The 13808-nt window shown below is 35.5% G+C and overlaps 1 protein-coding gene across 1 annotated transcript in view; it reads left to right on the top strand.

Annotated features, from left to right (window-relative positions):
- The window catches only part of LOC145979456 (clavesin-2-like), an 85938-nt gene that overhangs the window by 40100 nt on the left and 32030 nt on the right, over positions 1–13808 (top strand). The window contains exon 2 of the mRNA XM_083112360.1: positions 8703–8859. Within this exon, the coding sequence (XP_082968486.1) occupies positions 8703–8859 (157 nt within the window). The remainder of the gene's footprint in view (positions 1–8702; positions 8860–13808) is intronic.

Genomic DNA, 13808 nt, shown 5'->3' with positions numbered 1-13808 from the left:
TGTCGACCGTTTCTCACTTAGTTCCTTGAAAGAAACGTTGAAATGAAAATCTGTGTGCAACCAGTTGTGCAACTTTTGCACGGGAGTGTACCATGTGAAAATATTTAAAAGTCGTTTATTCATCATTAAGTACACCGAACAATACTAATCAACAGTGCTTTTAACACATGCCCTTGTCGATCGTTTTCTTACCAGCTTTAAAGAAAACATCGAAGCAAAATTGCTAAGTGCATCAACCTCCAAAGGGAAGTCTCACAGTAACTCGACGGCATGTTTACCCACAAGTGTACATGTGTGCTTCATGGATTCCAAATATTAATTCATACTTACATCCGTAATTCCAGTAGTGCCGAGAGTCATAACAATCCACTGAACTATCGTGACAACTCCAAACACTTCCAGTGAATGCGTGTGCATCGCAATATAAAACAAGAAGAACCCAAGTGGAAATATATTTATTATACACACATACAAACACTACGTAGTGTATCCGCGAATTTACGGTACTTTTTAACTCAAGTGAAAATATGTGTCGTGTGAGTCCACTTGTGTTGACTACTAACGCACACGTGTGTTCACGCCCCCTTTTGGCGACCTCAGGTCATAAGCAGTCATCATTGTTGCTTGGCCACACCTTTAACATGTTACGTCAGTTATGTCAGTGATCATCACATGTCAATCTTCCGCAGCTATTACAAAATTGACGGTACGCTCATTCCATGCATGATTATGTGAGCGAGTATCAAAGTGCAAGTTAAGCAGTGTGCTATTTTTTTTTTTTTTTTTTACTAAGCAAAGATGCGAGCTTGTTATTTGTTTTTTTTACGGCCAGTTACACCAGACAGTACATTTATGCCTATGGCCAGTTCTCGCGTCTGAAGTATCGCCAAGTATTTACTCAATTACTATTCTGTTATCATTATTTTTTTTCTTTTCGGTTTTGGCGGAAACTATGGTTTTATTTCATTTTTATTTTTTCTATGTTTTTAATAAAAACTTCGATTTATAAGGATAGATCAACATGGATACCTTAAATATAAATTTCAATTCTGGAAATTTTTTCCAGAGGGGGTAATCGTATCAATCTCTTCTAAATTGAGATTTATAGCTAGCCTGAATTCATAACCCCTGTCGCCAGCCGTTGCTCTCTCAGGCATTCAAAGAATGTCACATCAGTAATTTACAAATCCTTCCTGGTCTATTGGAGTTAAGGTGCTGATCAGCTGGTATTTCAGGGCAACGACCAGGGAAGGAGGAAAGAGAACAAAACAGAGAGCAATGTGTGGTGTGGGGTCTTTTGCCTGGAATCGCCGAACAAGAAGGAACTGAGGAGATTGAGCCATCAAACACGTTTCGATATGAACAGCTATCAGCGGGGAATTGTATCATCAGAGACAGACAGGTATTGTTACTTCCAACCATGTTGATCTAGACTTGAAGGTATAAATCCGAAAGCTTGTGTTTTGCCATTTCCAAGTGTGTAGTTAGTACCTCTCGCCCATTACCATTAGGCTTACCTTGAAGGGCGAGTGCTCAAATGAGAAGGATGAATGATTAAGCGAGCTACATCACCCCCCTCAATGGTGAAGGTTCTTGGTTCGATCCCACGTACTCAGAGTACGCTACGGTGTGGCAAATTGCCTAACCATGCTACGAATTCTAAAGCCTCGTACTAGGGTGATTAACATTCTTGAATATCTAGCTTGGGAATATTCTATCCTCAGAGTCATGTGACACTCTGTTGTTTGTTTGAGAGTGTACTTAACTTATGCTCCAAACAGGTGGCTAGTCTTGTTTGAGAAAAATGTTTTTCTACCTAACATAGTTTCGTAGTTATAATAAAAAACTATTATATTTGCTTCAACTTAATGTAGTTCATTAGATATGAAAAACTGACTATTTGGTTACCAATAAAGAAAATAGACACTACTTTTAACACACCCTGTCTTTTATCCTCATTTGTTGTGAGTTATTATATAAAATAAAATAGACACTACTTTTAATACACCCTGTCTTTTATCCTCATTTGCTGTGAGTCAACGTAGGAAAAATGTATATGACTTTTGGGACATACTGTTTAGTCTGACGTATTACTTACCTACATGCACATGTATTGAGGAATTTTTCTGCAAACAACATATAATGTTTGTCTATTAGTGATAAACTACTCATGTACTCATGCAATAGGGTTATTATAGTCATTCATAAATTACCTTGTTTGTGACAAGGCTTTGTATATTATCTTTTAATTTTCCTCCTACGTACAATTAGTATTTTTTTTCTTTCTTTATGTGCGTGATCATTATTAGTGGGAATGAATGCATGAACTTTTTGAGTTCAAGGTTGTTGTTAATGCTCTGAGGTATTTGGTCTGAGATATGAATTACCTGCGCGTGCTTGCTGGTTCAAGGTTGGATATTGTATAAGTTCATATACATAAAACAAAAATGTTCTCACTTCTCCACGTGGAGCTATAGATTGTCTTTTTGCGCAGCGGACACAAGAGTTTGTGAAACTTCCCTCTGCATATTCCTGGAAGAGTTCAAGGTTGTTGTTAATGTGAATCACCTGTGCGTGCCTGCTGGTTCAAGGTTGGATATTAACGTTTCCATTTGAAGGCTTCGTGAAAATGTTATCCTAAGGCACTTTGCCATATTTCTCGCTCTTTCTGTTTTCCTTTAATTGGCAAAATCTAGACTCAGAAAATTTTAGCCAAGAAAAACACAACAAGTGTTATATATATTCACAAATGCATTTTCCTGGCAAAGCTTCGTGAAAATATTATCCAAAGTTACTTTGCCATATTTCTCCCTTTTTCTGTTTTCCTTTAATTGGAAAAGTCTGGACTTAGAATATTTTTATCGAGTAGAATACTATTGTATAATAACAGATACATGTTACTGTTAACCTGAACATTATTATTTTGTCTTCTTTGAGAGAGACTGGAATATTTTAGAATATTTTCTCCCAGATGAAACACCATGAGTGTATATTACTAGAAACATTGTATATCAGGTTTCAGAGAAAACTAAAGTAAAAACTTCTCTTAAGACAAAACAGTTGAATACCAGGTTTCTTAACATTTAACAAGAGTTAAATTAATATAAGTGTTTCCTAGTAAATTAGAGGACTTTCTAATTTGATTTATTTGCAACACCCTACTATTTTAGGTGGTCTGGAAATCTATTACATACTATTCTGATTAAATATAGTGTGTTCAAATTACTTGAAGAGCTGGTGTACAAAATCTTAGTCATTGTAGAAGCTCAAAAACTCAATATTGCCAAGATTGGTCTGTATGATCTCTCTCTATATATAAATACTAGTAACAACAAAATCTATATAATAACTAATACCCAAAATAATTTAATATTCTTGATACACTTAAGCAAAGATTACTTTCTATTCAATTTTTAAAAAGTGTTTGTGCTAAATATATTATCTCCAAGTGAGAATGAAATATTGACACGCTCTAGAGTTGTAGTATATCCAGAAAAATTTATATATAAATACCAAATAAAAAACAATGGCTAAAACTAAATGCCATATTTGTGGTAAATTTATATCTAAAACAAATTTGTCAAAACACTTGGCAATATGCACTGGTTATATCTTTACTCACAGACTCATGAAATTTTCCTCAATGTATACTATTCAATTTTTAAAATTTGGATATCTGAAAAAGGGAAAACAATTTGAGGTGTCACTCTTCACCATACAAAGAAAAGATGTTGTGTTCAGACCACTTCAAATACCAATAGCATATTGGTGTAATACTACAAATGAATATAAAATACATGAAGATAAACAATCGTCTGTTTTTTACGTTGAAACTGGTGACCAATTATTTTTTGAAGTCAAACAATTGTGTCCTGAGGATAATCCCTTTATGTAATCTTCTCTTACCAGACACAATGTCTAGACAAGATATAGTTAATGAACTATACAGACCAGCTCGTCGTAACTACAAACGACTATCTGTGGTAACAAAAGGAATTGATGATCTATAGCAGTCAGATTTGATTGAAATGAACACAGGAAATTTGAAAATTCTGAATAAGATAAATCATGGTTTTAAGTATTTGCTGTAATAGACTCTTTTAGTAAATTTGCTTGGGGTGTTCCTTTGAAATCTAAAACAGGAGCTTGTGTCACTGAGGCCTTTAAATCTATTTTTGAGGAAGGCAGAATATCTCATCACTTACAGACAGACAGAGGAAAAGAATTTTACAATTCCACATTCACCAAATTAATGGTCCAGCATGATATTAGACATTATTCTACATACAGTGATTTGAAAGCTAACATAATTGAGAGATTCAACAGGACACTAAAAAAATTATATGTGGAAACAGTTTAGTTTGCTAGGTAACTATAAGTGGGTAACAATTTTATGTGATCTTGTTCATAATTACAATAATTCTATACCTAGAACCATATGTATGAAGCCTGCTGATGTAACCAAATCTAATGAGGCACACTTGATTTCCACTGTTTACTCTCCCAAATATCAACCTACAACCAAGAAACCCAAGTACAAATTAGGAGATCAAGTAAGGGTTAGAAAATTTAAACACCATTTTGAAATGGGTTTTACTAAAAATTGGAGTACAGAGTTGTTCACTGTGGTTGAAGTCTTACCAGGGAACAGGTATACATATATAATAAAAGACAATTGCAATGAAATATTGAAAGGAAGATTTTATGAAGAGGAACTTAGCAAAACTAAATACCCAGATACATATCTTATTGAGAAAGTATTACGCAGAAAAAAACAAAAACCTATTAGTGAAATGGCTGCGACTTACAGAAAAAGTTGGATTACCACAGACCAAGTAATTCTATGACAACAATATGGAATGTGGAAAGACGTTTGCCTGATTGACTAGAAACTAGAAAGAAAAATGATGAGCTGCTCCCTGATAATCTCAGATGACTCATTGTAGGTCCATCTGGTTGTGGAAAAACTACACTACTTGTAGATCATTTTCTGCTTGATCCCAATTGGTTAGACTGGAAGAACAGACACTTGTATATATTTTCAAAAAGTTTGGAGCAACCAAAATAACAGCAGCTGATGAAACTGTATGAGGGACTGGGCATAGCTACCATTAAATCAGAAATAAAACCACTTGACAATTGTTATGGAATCTCAGTTGTAGTTTTTGATGATGTAATTTTAGAAAATCAAAATGAAATTAGTAATTTTTTTACTCAGGGTCGTCACAGGGAAATAGACTATTTTTATCTGGCTCAGACTTATTCTAAGATTCCCAAACAGTTACTTCGTGATAATACAAATCTAGTTTGTCTGTTTCGTCAGGACCACACTAATCTTAAACATGTATATAATGACTATGTAGGAGGAGATTTAAACTACAGTCAATTTTCAAAATTCTGCTATTGCTGTTGGAACAAAGATGATTTTGGATTTGCCACAATCGATATGACTCAAAAACCAAACAATGGAAAAGATAGAAGCAAAATTAACAATTTTATTAATGCTGAGTCATTATAATATACGTTGTGACGTTATAAATAACCTATAAACAAAAATGACAAAACATAAAATTGAAGAAAATTTGAATTTACGTGACTATGTGGCCAAAAGGTTTAAAGGCTGGAAATCTGAGAATAGAGGATACTAGAACAACACAAGCGTCAGGATCAACCAAATATTGATGCTATCAGTGGTTTTGGTAGAGAAATTAAGGGTGTTACAGAACAAAATAAGAATGTCATGAATGAACTAGTGCCTCTTGCTGCTAGAAATTATGCAGATTTTCCTCCTACACTACTATCCAGTATTCATACTACTCTAGTACTCCAACAACCATCTACTAAGGTGATAGGAGAATGAGAAAAAAATGAGTTAGGTCCCTTGGCAAGAGATTACCTGAGTACTGGGAAATTTGACAAAGATGAAGTGTTTGGAGCCTAACAAGGGAGTAGTTTGGAAAATTGAAAATTTAGAGTTACATTTCAAGATGATGTGGAAGTCATTTGGGTGAAAATAATAGCTGGTCTAGATATCCTGGCACTGTGGGACTGTGGGAACTCCTCACTAAGAAACACCCCAAAGATTATACAGATGAAGATTACCAGAGTTACTTAGAAATTTTAATACTGTCCGATGCTCTATACCTAAACAATGATGCTAGTTAGCATAAAGTTAAATATAGCAGTGGGGATAAATACAAAAACTTGATTAAACCTATATGGAACCAATTCAAAACTGGTAGTGGCATTAAACACTACAATACTCTACCCAAAGAGTTTGTGTGGGTGGTTGATGTAAGAAAACTCATAGATAGATTGTTGGTCATAGCAGGATAAGAAAATGTTGGCAACAATAATCTCCATAATGAAAAAATAAGTAGATATGATTAGTGCTAAACCAGCCAATTTTATTGTAAATGACAGTAAAGACATAGGATACTTAATTAAAATTATTAATACTCTACCTCGTAAATTCTGGAAGGGTCAGGGTTTAGTTAATGACTTTATTAACAATCTTCCTGGTTACCAATACTGTGGTCCAGGGAGTAAACTAGAACAGAGACTGGAGAAAGGAGACGTGAGGAAGATCAAAATTTGGAGCAAGGAGCATTTGGAAGACTAATCAGCAAACATGCTTCATTAGGTGAAAAAATAGCAGCATTAGGTACAACCATTGTCGTGAATACAAAACAAAAATTAGGGTGAGGACTATAATTCTAAATATTCGTATATATAAATACCTATCATTATGAAACCTAAAGGTATTGTATACCAAGTATCTTATTCAGATCTGAAATTTCTAGGATCCTTAGACAGTCTCCTCACCAGAAAAACAAGAAGAGAAGAAAAAATCTTGTTTGAGTAAAGGGAATGAAATTTACTCTTAGTACACCTCAGTTGAAAAGATTGCAGAGTTCCAGAAAAAGAAACACACTGGTGGCTTCATATTCAGTATTCCAGCTATTTTAACAGCTCTGGGAGCTGTGGGGAGTCTAGCAGGGGCTAGTTCTGCTATAGCAAAAACAGTTATTGACGCAAAGAACAAAGCTGAACTAGAAGAGCAAAAACACCATAATTTGGCAATGGAGAAGAAAGAGATCCAAATATTATAAAATTGAACTCTTAAATAAGAGTATATAATAAGTAACATACTTGTAGTATTTACTAGATCTGAGCAGATATGATTAATATTATATTTTATTTCTAATGCAAATCTAAAAAACTACCTTAGATAGAAGAAAAGCAAAGTATCTAAAAAGTAAATAGTAATCAAGTAGTCACTAGTTTTTCATATCTAAGGAACTTCCTAAGTACTATTCTCAAACAAGACTAGCCACCTGCTTGGAACATAACTCCAAGAACACTCTGAACCAATCAACAGAGTGTCACATGACTCTAAGGGTAGAATATTCCCAAGCCAGACATTTCAAGAATTAAGATCTTGTTAATCACTCTAGTACGAGAGTTTAGAATTCGTAGCATGGTTAGGCAATTTGCTACACCTAGAAATTAGCTAAATTCACCAGTAGATATGAAAATATGGCTTATTTTTTTTCCAAAATAGTCCATAGTATCAATTGATCTTAGACAAGGTTGTCCGCAGAACTCTCTCGTCTCTTCTACTTCGCATTATCTGCTTTTCTCGTTTCCGTCAAGTTCAGAGCTGTAGCTAGGGGCGGCGGGATTCGGCCATGGGCGCCGAATGATGTAAAAAATAGTTGTAAAAGAGAGAATGCCATGGCGTCCAGTGAAATTATTTACGCCGTATTAAATCAATATTGTTTTCAATTGCAATAATTGGATCTAAAAATTTTCTTGCTCGCTTCTCTCGCATTTCTACTTGCTTTCTGTAATGTAATGTATTGAAATAATATGTGTTGTATATTAGTATTGAATAAGCTTTGAATACGTACACAATTTAGTGTTAGCTTATTGCATATGTATTTTCTATTTTATGTCGCTCCATATTGCATATGCGTAAAACATGTTGTACATGAAAGTTACGCATGTATCTTCGGAATGCATTAATCATTCATTTTGTGCCATTCAAAAATACAGTTTGTGTGCTTGATTTCTGTATTAGCTAATGTGGAATTGACGGTTTTGAAAAATATTTTAAATCGTTTGTTCCAAACAAATGCTTTAGCACAGACTTCTACCCCCTTTTTGCGTAATTTATGAGGATAATAACGTCTTTCATACTACTGCTACTACTACCGGTAGTAGTACTAGTAATAATAATAAAGCCATTATTAATGTCCTTGTTGTTATTATTATTATTGGTACGTTTATCGTGGTACTTCCCCACCAGACAAAAATTCGTGGTTGCACCTCTGGTAATATATTTTTCCGCAAATTTTGTCTGACAAAAATAGTTTGAGTTATTAATTCAGCATAAAGAGGGGGATGATCTACCTTTTTGGGAGAACTGCGTCATGGGCCTTGGTGGGGATGGGCACCCGTGCCACTTTTCCCCCGCATTATGCTAAACTTTATCTACAAAGGAAAATATACTGTCTTTGCCCCCCCCCCCAGTTTTGGCACCTTGCCCCCTCTGTTTTGGAACCCAATCGTATCGCGAAAACGTTTTACGACCAGTTTGCTTCCTAGGAGAATTTAATACTGCAAAGCTTCAATTCTTGTTTTCGAAAGAATAAACTTACATTAAAAAAAAATATGACAGTCAGATTTTTTTGTTGCAGCTGGCTGAATTTTCGGATGCCCCAGTTCCCTATGGACACCTGAACATAGAACTGGGCGAGCAGAGTGCTGACACTATGAAAAAGGCCGAACTAGAATTGAGGGAGACACCACAGAGGGTTGAAGAAACTATCAGAGAGCTCCGACAGATGGTGCTAGGTATGTTATGGTGTATTTACATCTTTCTAAAGATACTACATGTCTTAAAATAAACATTTTCTTAACATGTAAAAGTAAAGTTATATCAGAAATGTAACAGCTATCTACAAGAATGTAAATGATCAACTAAACAGGATTTCTCATAACAAGAAGCTGAAAACGTTTATCTATATTTTTCTTACTTTATGATGTCCATTTCTTAAAATATAAACATTATCTCACATTACAGACATATGAAAGGTACGCTTGAAAGTTGTAACACAATCTTAATAAATATTAATATAATAATGAACTCCATTAGATTTCTCATTTTTAGAATCTGGTAATTAAAATTCGTCGATTTCTGTCCACAGGGTCTCTGAAATCAATAATGCAATTTAGTGAAGCATAATTTCATTTGAGATTAACGGAATACCTAAACTAAATGCACGAAGAAATACACACTATTATGTTACACAATATTCAAGCCTAAAACTGCTGACTTTGTTGCCAAATAATGAAAAGTGACAATATAAATGATTGTGATCCCCTCCATATTACATCAGAATCTACTAAAAATTGAAACATGACATTTTGTGAAGGGAAAGAATTATTCATGGTTTTGGAGAACGGAATATACCGGGTGGACCATAAGTCAGTTGTCACTAGCAATCGTTAGACTTTGTTTTGCCTAGCTTAGTGGAAGTCAGTTGTGAACTTGACTAGTGCGTATTACCCAATATAAGAATGCTGGGTAATACGCACTAGTCAAGTTCACAACTGACTTCCACTAAGCTAGGCAAAACAAAGACTAACGATTGCTAGTGACAACTCACTTATGGCCCACCTTGTATAACTACTAACATAACTAACCAATATGTCACGATCTGATCAAAGCTCTAACACATCTAGGTGGCAATTCCGAAAATATGATCAGGTTAATCACTAACGAGCAAGAGTTGCATGGTCTGTGAAACGTAGTTGCAAATAATAATGCACATAATGAAGGCCGTCCGCAGGAATTTGTCATGGACGGCAGAAGTGCTAAAGTGAGGGGAATGTGGGGTAATGCTGTCCTCCCAGTTAATGAAATGGGGCAACACCGGAAACATTGACTCGCAGCACCCTGCCTTGTTGCCACGTTCTGCGAACAGCTTTACTCAGCTGAATAAAAATCTGTATAAAATCGGTTTCGCAATGTGAATTAACAATGATAATGCATTTTAAAAACAGATGCAAAGGGGTTCAAAACAAGACGAATATTGTAATTGTAGGACTACCCAATACTAAGAAAACATTATTTCGTAAACTTGCTAAGAACTGTTCTTTGAGAAATTTTGAAAACCTGAAACTTAAAAACCTTTCTGCCTCCACCCTACTAAAATTTCATAATGATCGAACAACCCATTTTTGATTTGTAGAATTTCAACGATGAAGATCGTTTCCAAAACTGAAAAAAAAACGGTTTTTATTGTTCTCGCGACGATGAAAAATAGAAGACATACTCGAAAAAATAATTGGTTAGCATAAATTAACGCAAGATTTAATATGCTAAATTTTGAAACTCGTTCGTATGTAGGTCCACTGGTTAAATTTAATTGGAGTCCAAACTCAAGTATCTATATTTTTTAATCCGACAGTAGGATAATTTGGATTGGCATCTCCCACCTTCTGCATTTTCTCGACGTTTATCCATGCAAACATCTCCCACTTTTCCTCAAACTGTTTTCTCCAGATATCTCAGACGGGGAGGGATATTGATATCAAAAAAATATCTTAGCTTAAATTGCTACATGATTTTGCAATATACTTAATACGTCGTGCAGCAGTAACTTCAAGTAATTTTGTCTGTTAAAATACAACCTCTTTTTAAAACGTTCATGCAGAAATAAGGTTCTCGCGTTACTCAAGAGATACGTTCTTGTGTGTCGCAAGAGGGGGACGGCCAGAACAGTCACCCGTGTTCCACGGCCATTGTTGGTTATTTTATTTTGTTATTAACGTTTTCAAACATTGTCATTGAAAGGCTTTAAAAGTTAGGCTGAAATTTTAGCCATAAAGTTTATATTGCATGACATTTCACACAATACTATAACTTTTGAATTTGAAAACTGTGGATCACTTTTTGTGCATTAAATAATGGAAGAAGAAACCCTAACCTGGTTTCTGTATCTTGACTTTTGACTTATTTCCCATCGCTCCTAGTGGAGCATAGCGACTGCGTGGTGCATTTCCATCTTGTCCGATTCTTCTCCAAACTCCTGACCTCCAACCACGTCTTCTCTTGTTGCAGCACTTCCTTTCTTTATTGTCCTTCTCCATGTACATCTGGGGCATCCTCCCCTTCGTGCTCCCTGCGGGTTTCAATCCAAAGCACCCTTTTCTATTGAGCAATCCGATTTTCTCAGGGTGTGCCCGATCCATTGCCATTTCCTCTTCTTTATTTGTTGTATTATTGGTTTGTGATATCCCAAAGTTTCTCATTTGTAATTTTATCAGGCCACTTTATATTCATGATCGTCCTTAAGAACCTATTCACAAATATTTGTACTTGGTGTCATATTTTATTTGTTTGCTTCCAAGTTTCACAGCCATATAGTAAAACTGGCTTAACATTTGTTTGAAATATCCGGAGCTTTGTTCATAATCCAATTTGTTTACTTTCCTATATTGGATACAATTGAATGAAGGCTATATTGGCATTGCTTATTCTCTTTTTGACATCTTCTTCTGCTCCTCCATTTTTGGTTATTATTGCTCCAAGATCTTGAATTTTTGTTAGCTCTTCATCAATTGTGTTTCCTATTTCCAATTTCATCTTTCTTGTGGAATTTTTCTCTTATTTTCTCCACATTTATTTTTAATCCGACCACTTCTGATTCGGTTTCAATGTCTTTCAATTTGTTTTCTGTACTTTACTAGGGCCTTCCCGGTAGCGCAGTGGTAGCGTCGTCGCCTTGTAATCAAGGGGTCCTGGATTCGATACCTGGTGGAGGCACATAGTGGTTCGGATCCCACATTAAACTGTAGGTCCAGTCCCGATTAGCCTTACTGTGCATAAAGTGGACTTAAAGCACTAACTCAACATAACCAAAAATATTATGACCAAGGCAGAATTTATTTTATTTTAAAACATAAACTAAACGTTAAGTTTCAATCTTGTAGCAAGTTCTTCTTCAGACTGTAACAAACACAAATGAAATTAGGTTTTGTACAAAACAGGAAGATATATATATATATATACACACACACATTTCCTTTAATCTGGAACGTGGTTGGACTTCTTATCTCACGCTCTTTTTCCTTATCCTTTCTTTCTTCATTCCTCTTCCTTCTATTCTCCTCCTTCGCTCTTGTCCTTTCCACTCTTTCTATCACCTTCTTGCATTCTTTGTTTATCTCCAGTCCTCTATTCTAGTTCATTGTGTCATCTTCCCCTTTCTTCACTATTTCCTTGGCCTCCTTCCATTTTCTCACTAGTACTCTCTCTTCTTCCTTCCTATCTGCTTAACCTCATCCCACTCTATGCCATGTCCTGTTTCTCTCGTGTGGTTAAATATCGTATTTCTCTGTCTTAAGTCGTACATCATCCCTATGTTGTCGACACTGTTTTGTACCTTGTTACATTTGTACTTGGTGCAGAGTCTGAAGAAGACCTTGCTAGAAGGTTGAAACGTAACGTTTAGTTTATATTTTAAAATAACATAAATTCTGCCTTGGTCAGCATATTGAGTTTTTAGTTGAAGGGGCGTTAACCGATCGATTCGGACCCCCCCCCCCCGTCCCAGACTACCTTGGCTAAGGACTAAATTTAGGTGACGCGAAGGAAATCATCTTAAGTTGATTTGTTCTATCATAAGGCCTACTTGACGTCTTCAGCGAAAGCAGACTATTAACTATAATGTGGATCAGGGTGCTCTTGCCTTTTTTGCGGTTCTGCTTGAAAATTAATAACAAGGCTGCAAAGCCGCTGGCCTCAGAGAGAGATGTGACATTGACACGGAAACCACTTCTTGGTGCGATGACGTCACGCAATGAATGAAGGTGAGCAACCAACCTTAGGCCACGGGGGAAAAAGCAATGGCAATTTCATCGTTACAGTGGCACCGTCAGAAGTTATGGCCTTTTAATTATGGAATACTGCTTGCACATGATGAATATGTAGTGTTGTTTAAAGGTCCAGGAATTTTAAATAAATTCAATTCCGGTCCAGGAGAGCAGATGAGCAAGCCTTAATGGATTCTGGACCGTGAAGAACGTATTTACTTGTAAAGTATTTCAATTCGGTTCAGGAACGATCAATTTAAATACGGTCCATGAACCTTTTCTCAGGCTGAATTTAAATTCGGTCCAGGATTTTTTCCAGCATGTGGATATGGAATAAATACTACGTAAGTACACGTGATCAATATGCAGGGTTGCTAAAGGTCCAGGAATTTGAAATAAATTCAATTCCGGTCCAGGAGAGAAAATCAGCAAGCGAAAATGGGTTCTGGACCGTAAAGACATAAAGGCCCGGCCCCTGGATGATAATAAAAAATTTAATAATAATAATGTTATTATTATAACATTATTATTATTGATTTGTTTTATTTTAATTCGCTTATTGCGCCACTTTTGGTTAATTTGCGAAGATGGGATGCGTGATGATATGATGAAATTGATGAATGGACACTCACAAACATCCATGCCCAAACCGGGATTCCAACCCAGGACCAACATTGTTATTATTATTATTATAGTAGTAGTAATAGTAGTAGCAGCAGCGGTAATATCAAATAAGTTATTACCCTCGTAAATTATGCAAAAGGGGGTAGAAGATGGTGCTAAATCATTTGTGTTCGAACAAACAATTTGAATTATTTTTCAACAAATTCAATTTCACATTAATAATGGAAAACAAGCACGCAAACTATTTTTGAAAGACAGAAAATGCTTGGTAAATGCATTCATGCACGATATATGTTTCA

This window comes from Lepisma saccharinum, chromosome 26 (genome assembly GCF_977018435.1).
Source record: "Lepisma saccharinum chromosome 26, izLepSacc3.1, whole genome shotgun sequence".
Taxonomy (NCBI): domain Eukaryota; kingdom Metazoa; phylum Arthropoda; class Insecta; order Zygentoma; family Lepismatidae; genus Lepisma; species Lepisma saccharinum.
Note: the sequence above shows the minus strand (reverse complement) of the source record. Positions and strands in the feature narration are given on the sequence as shown.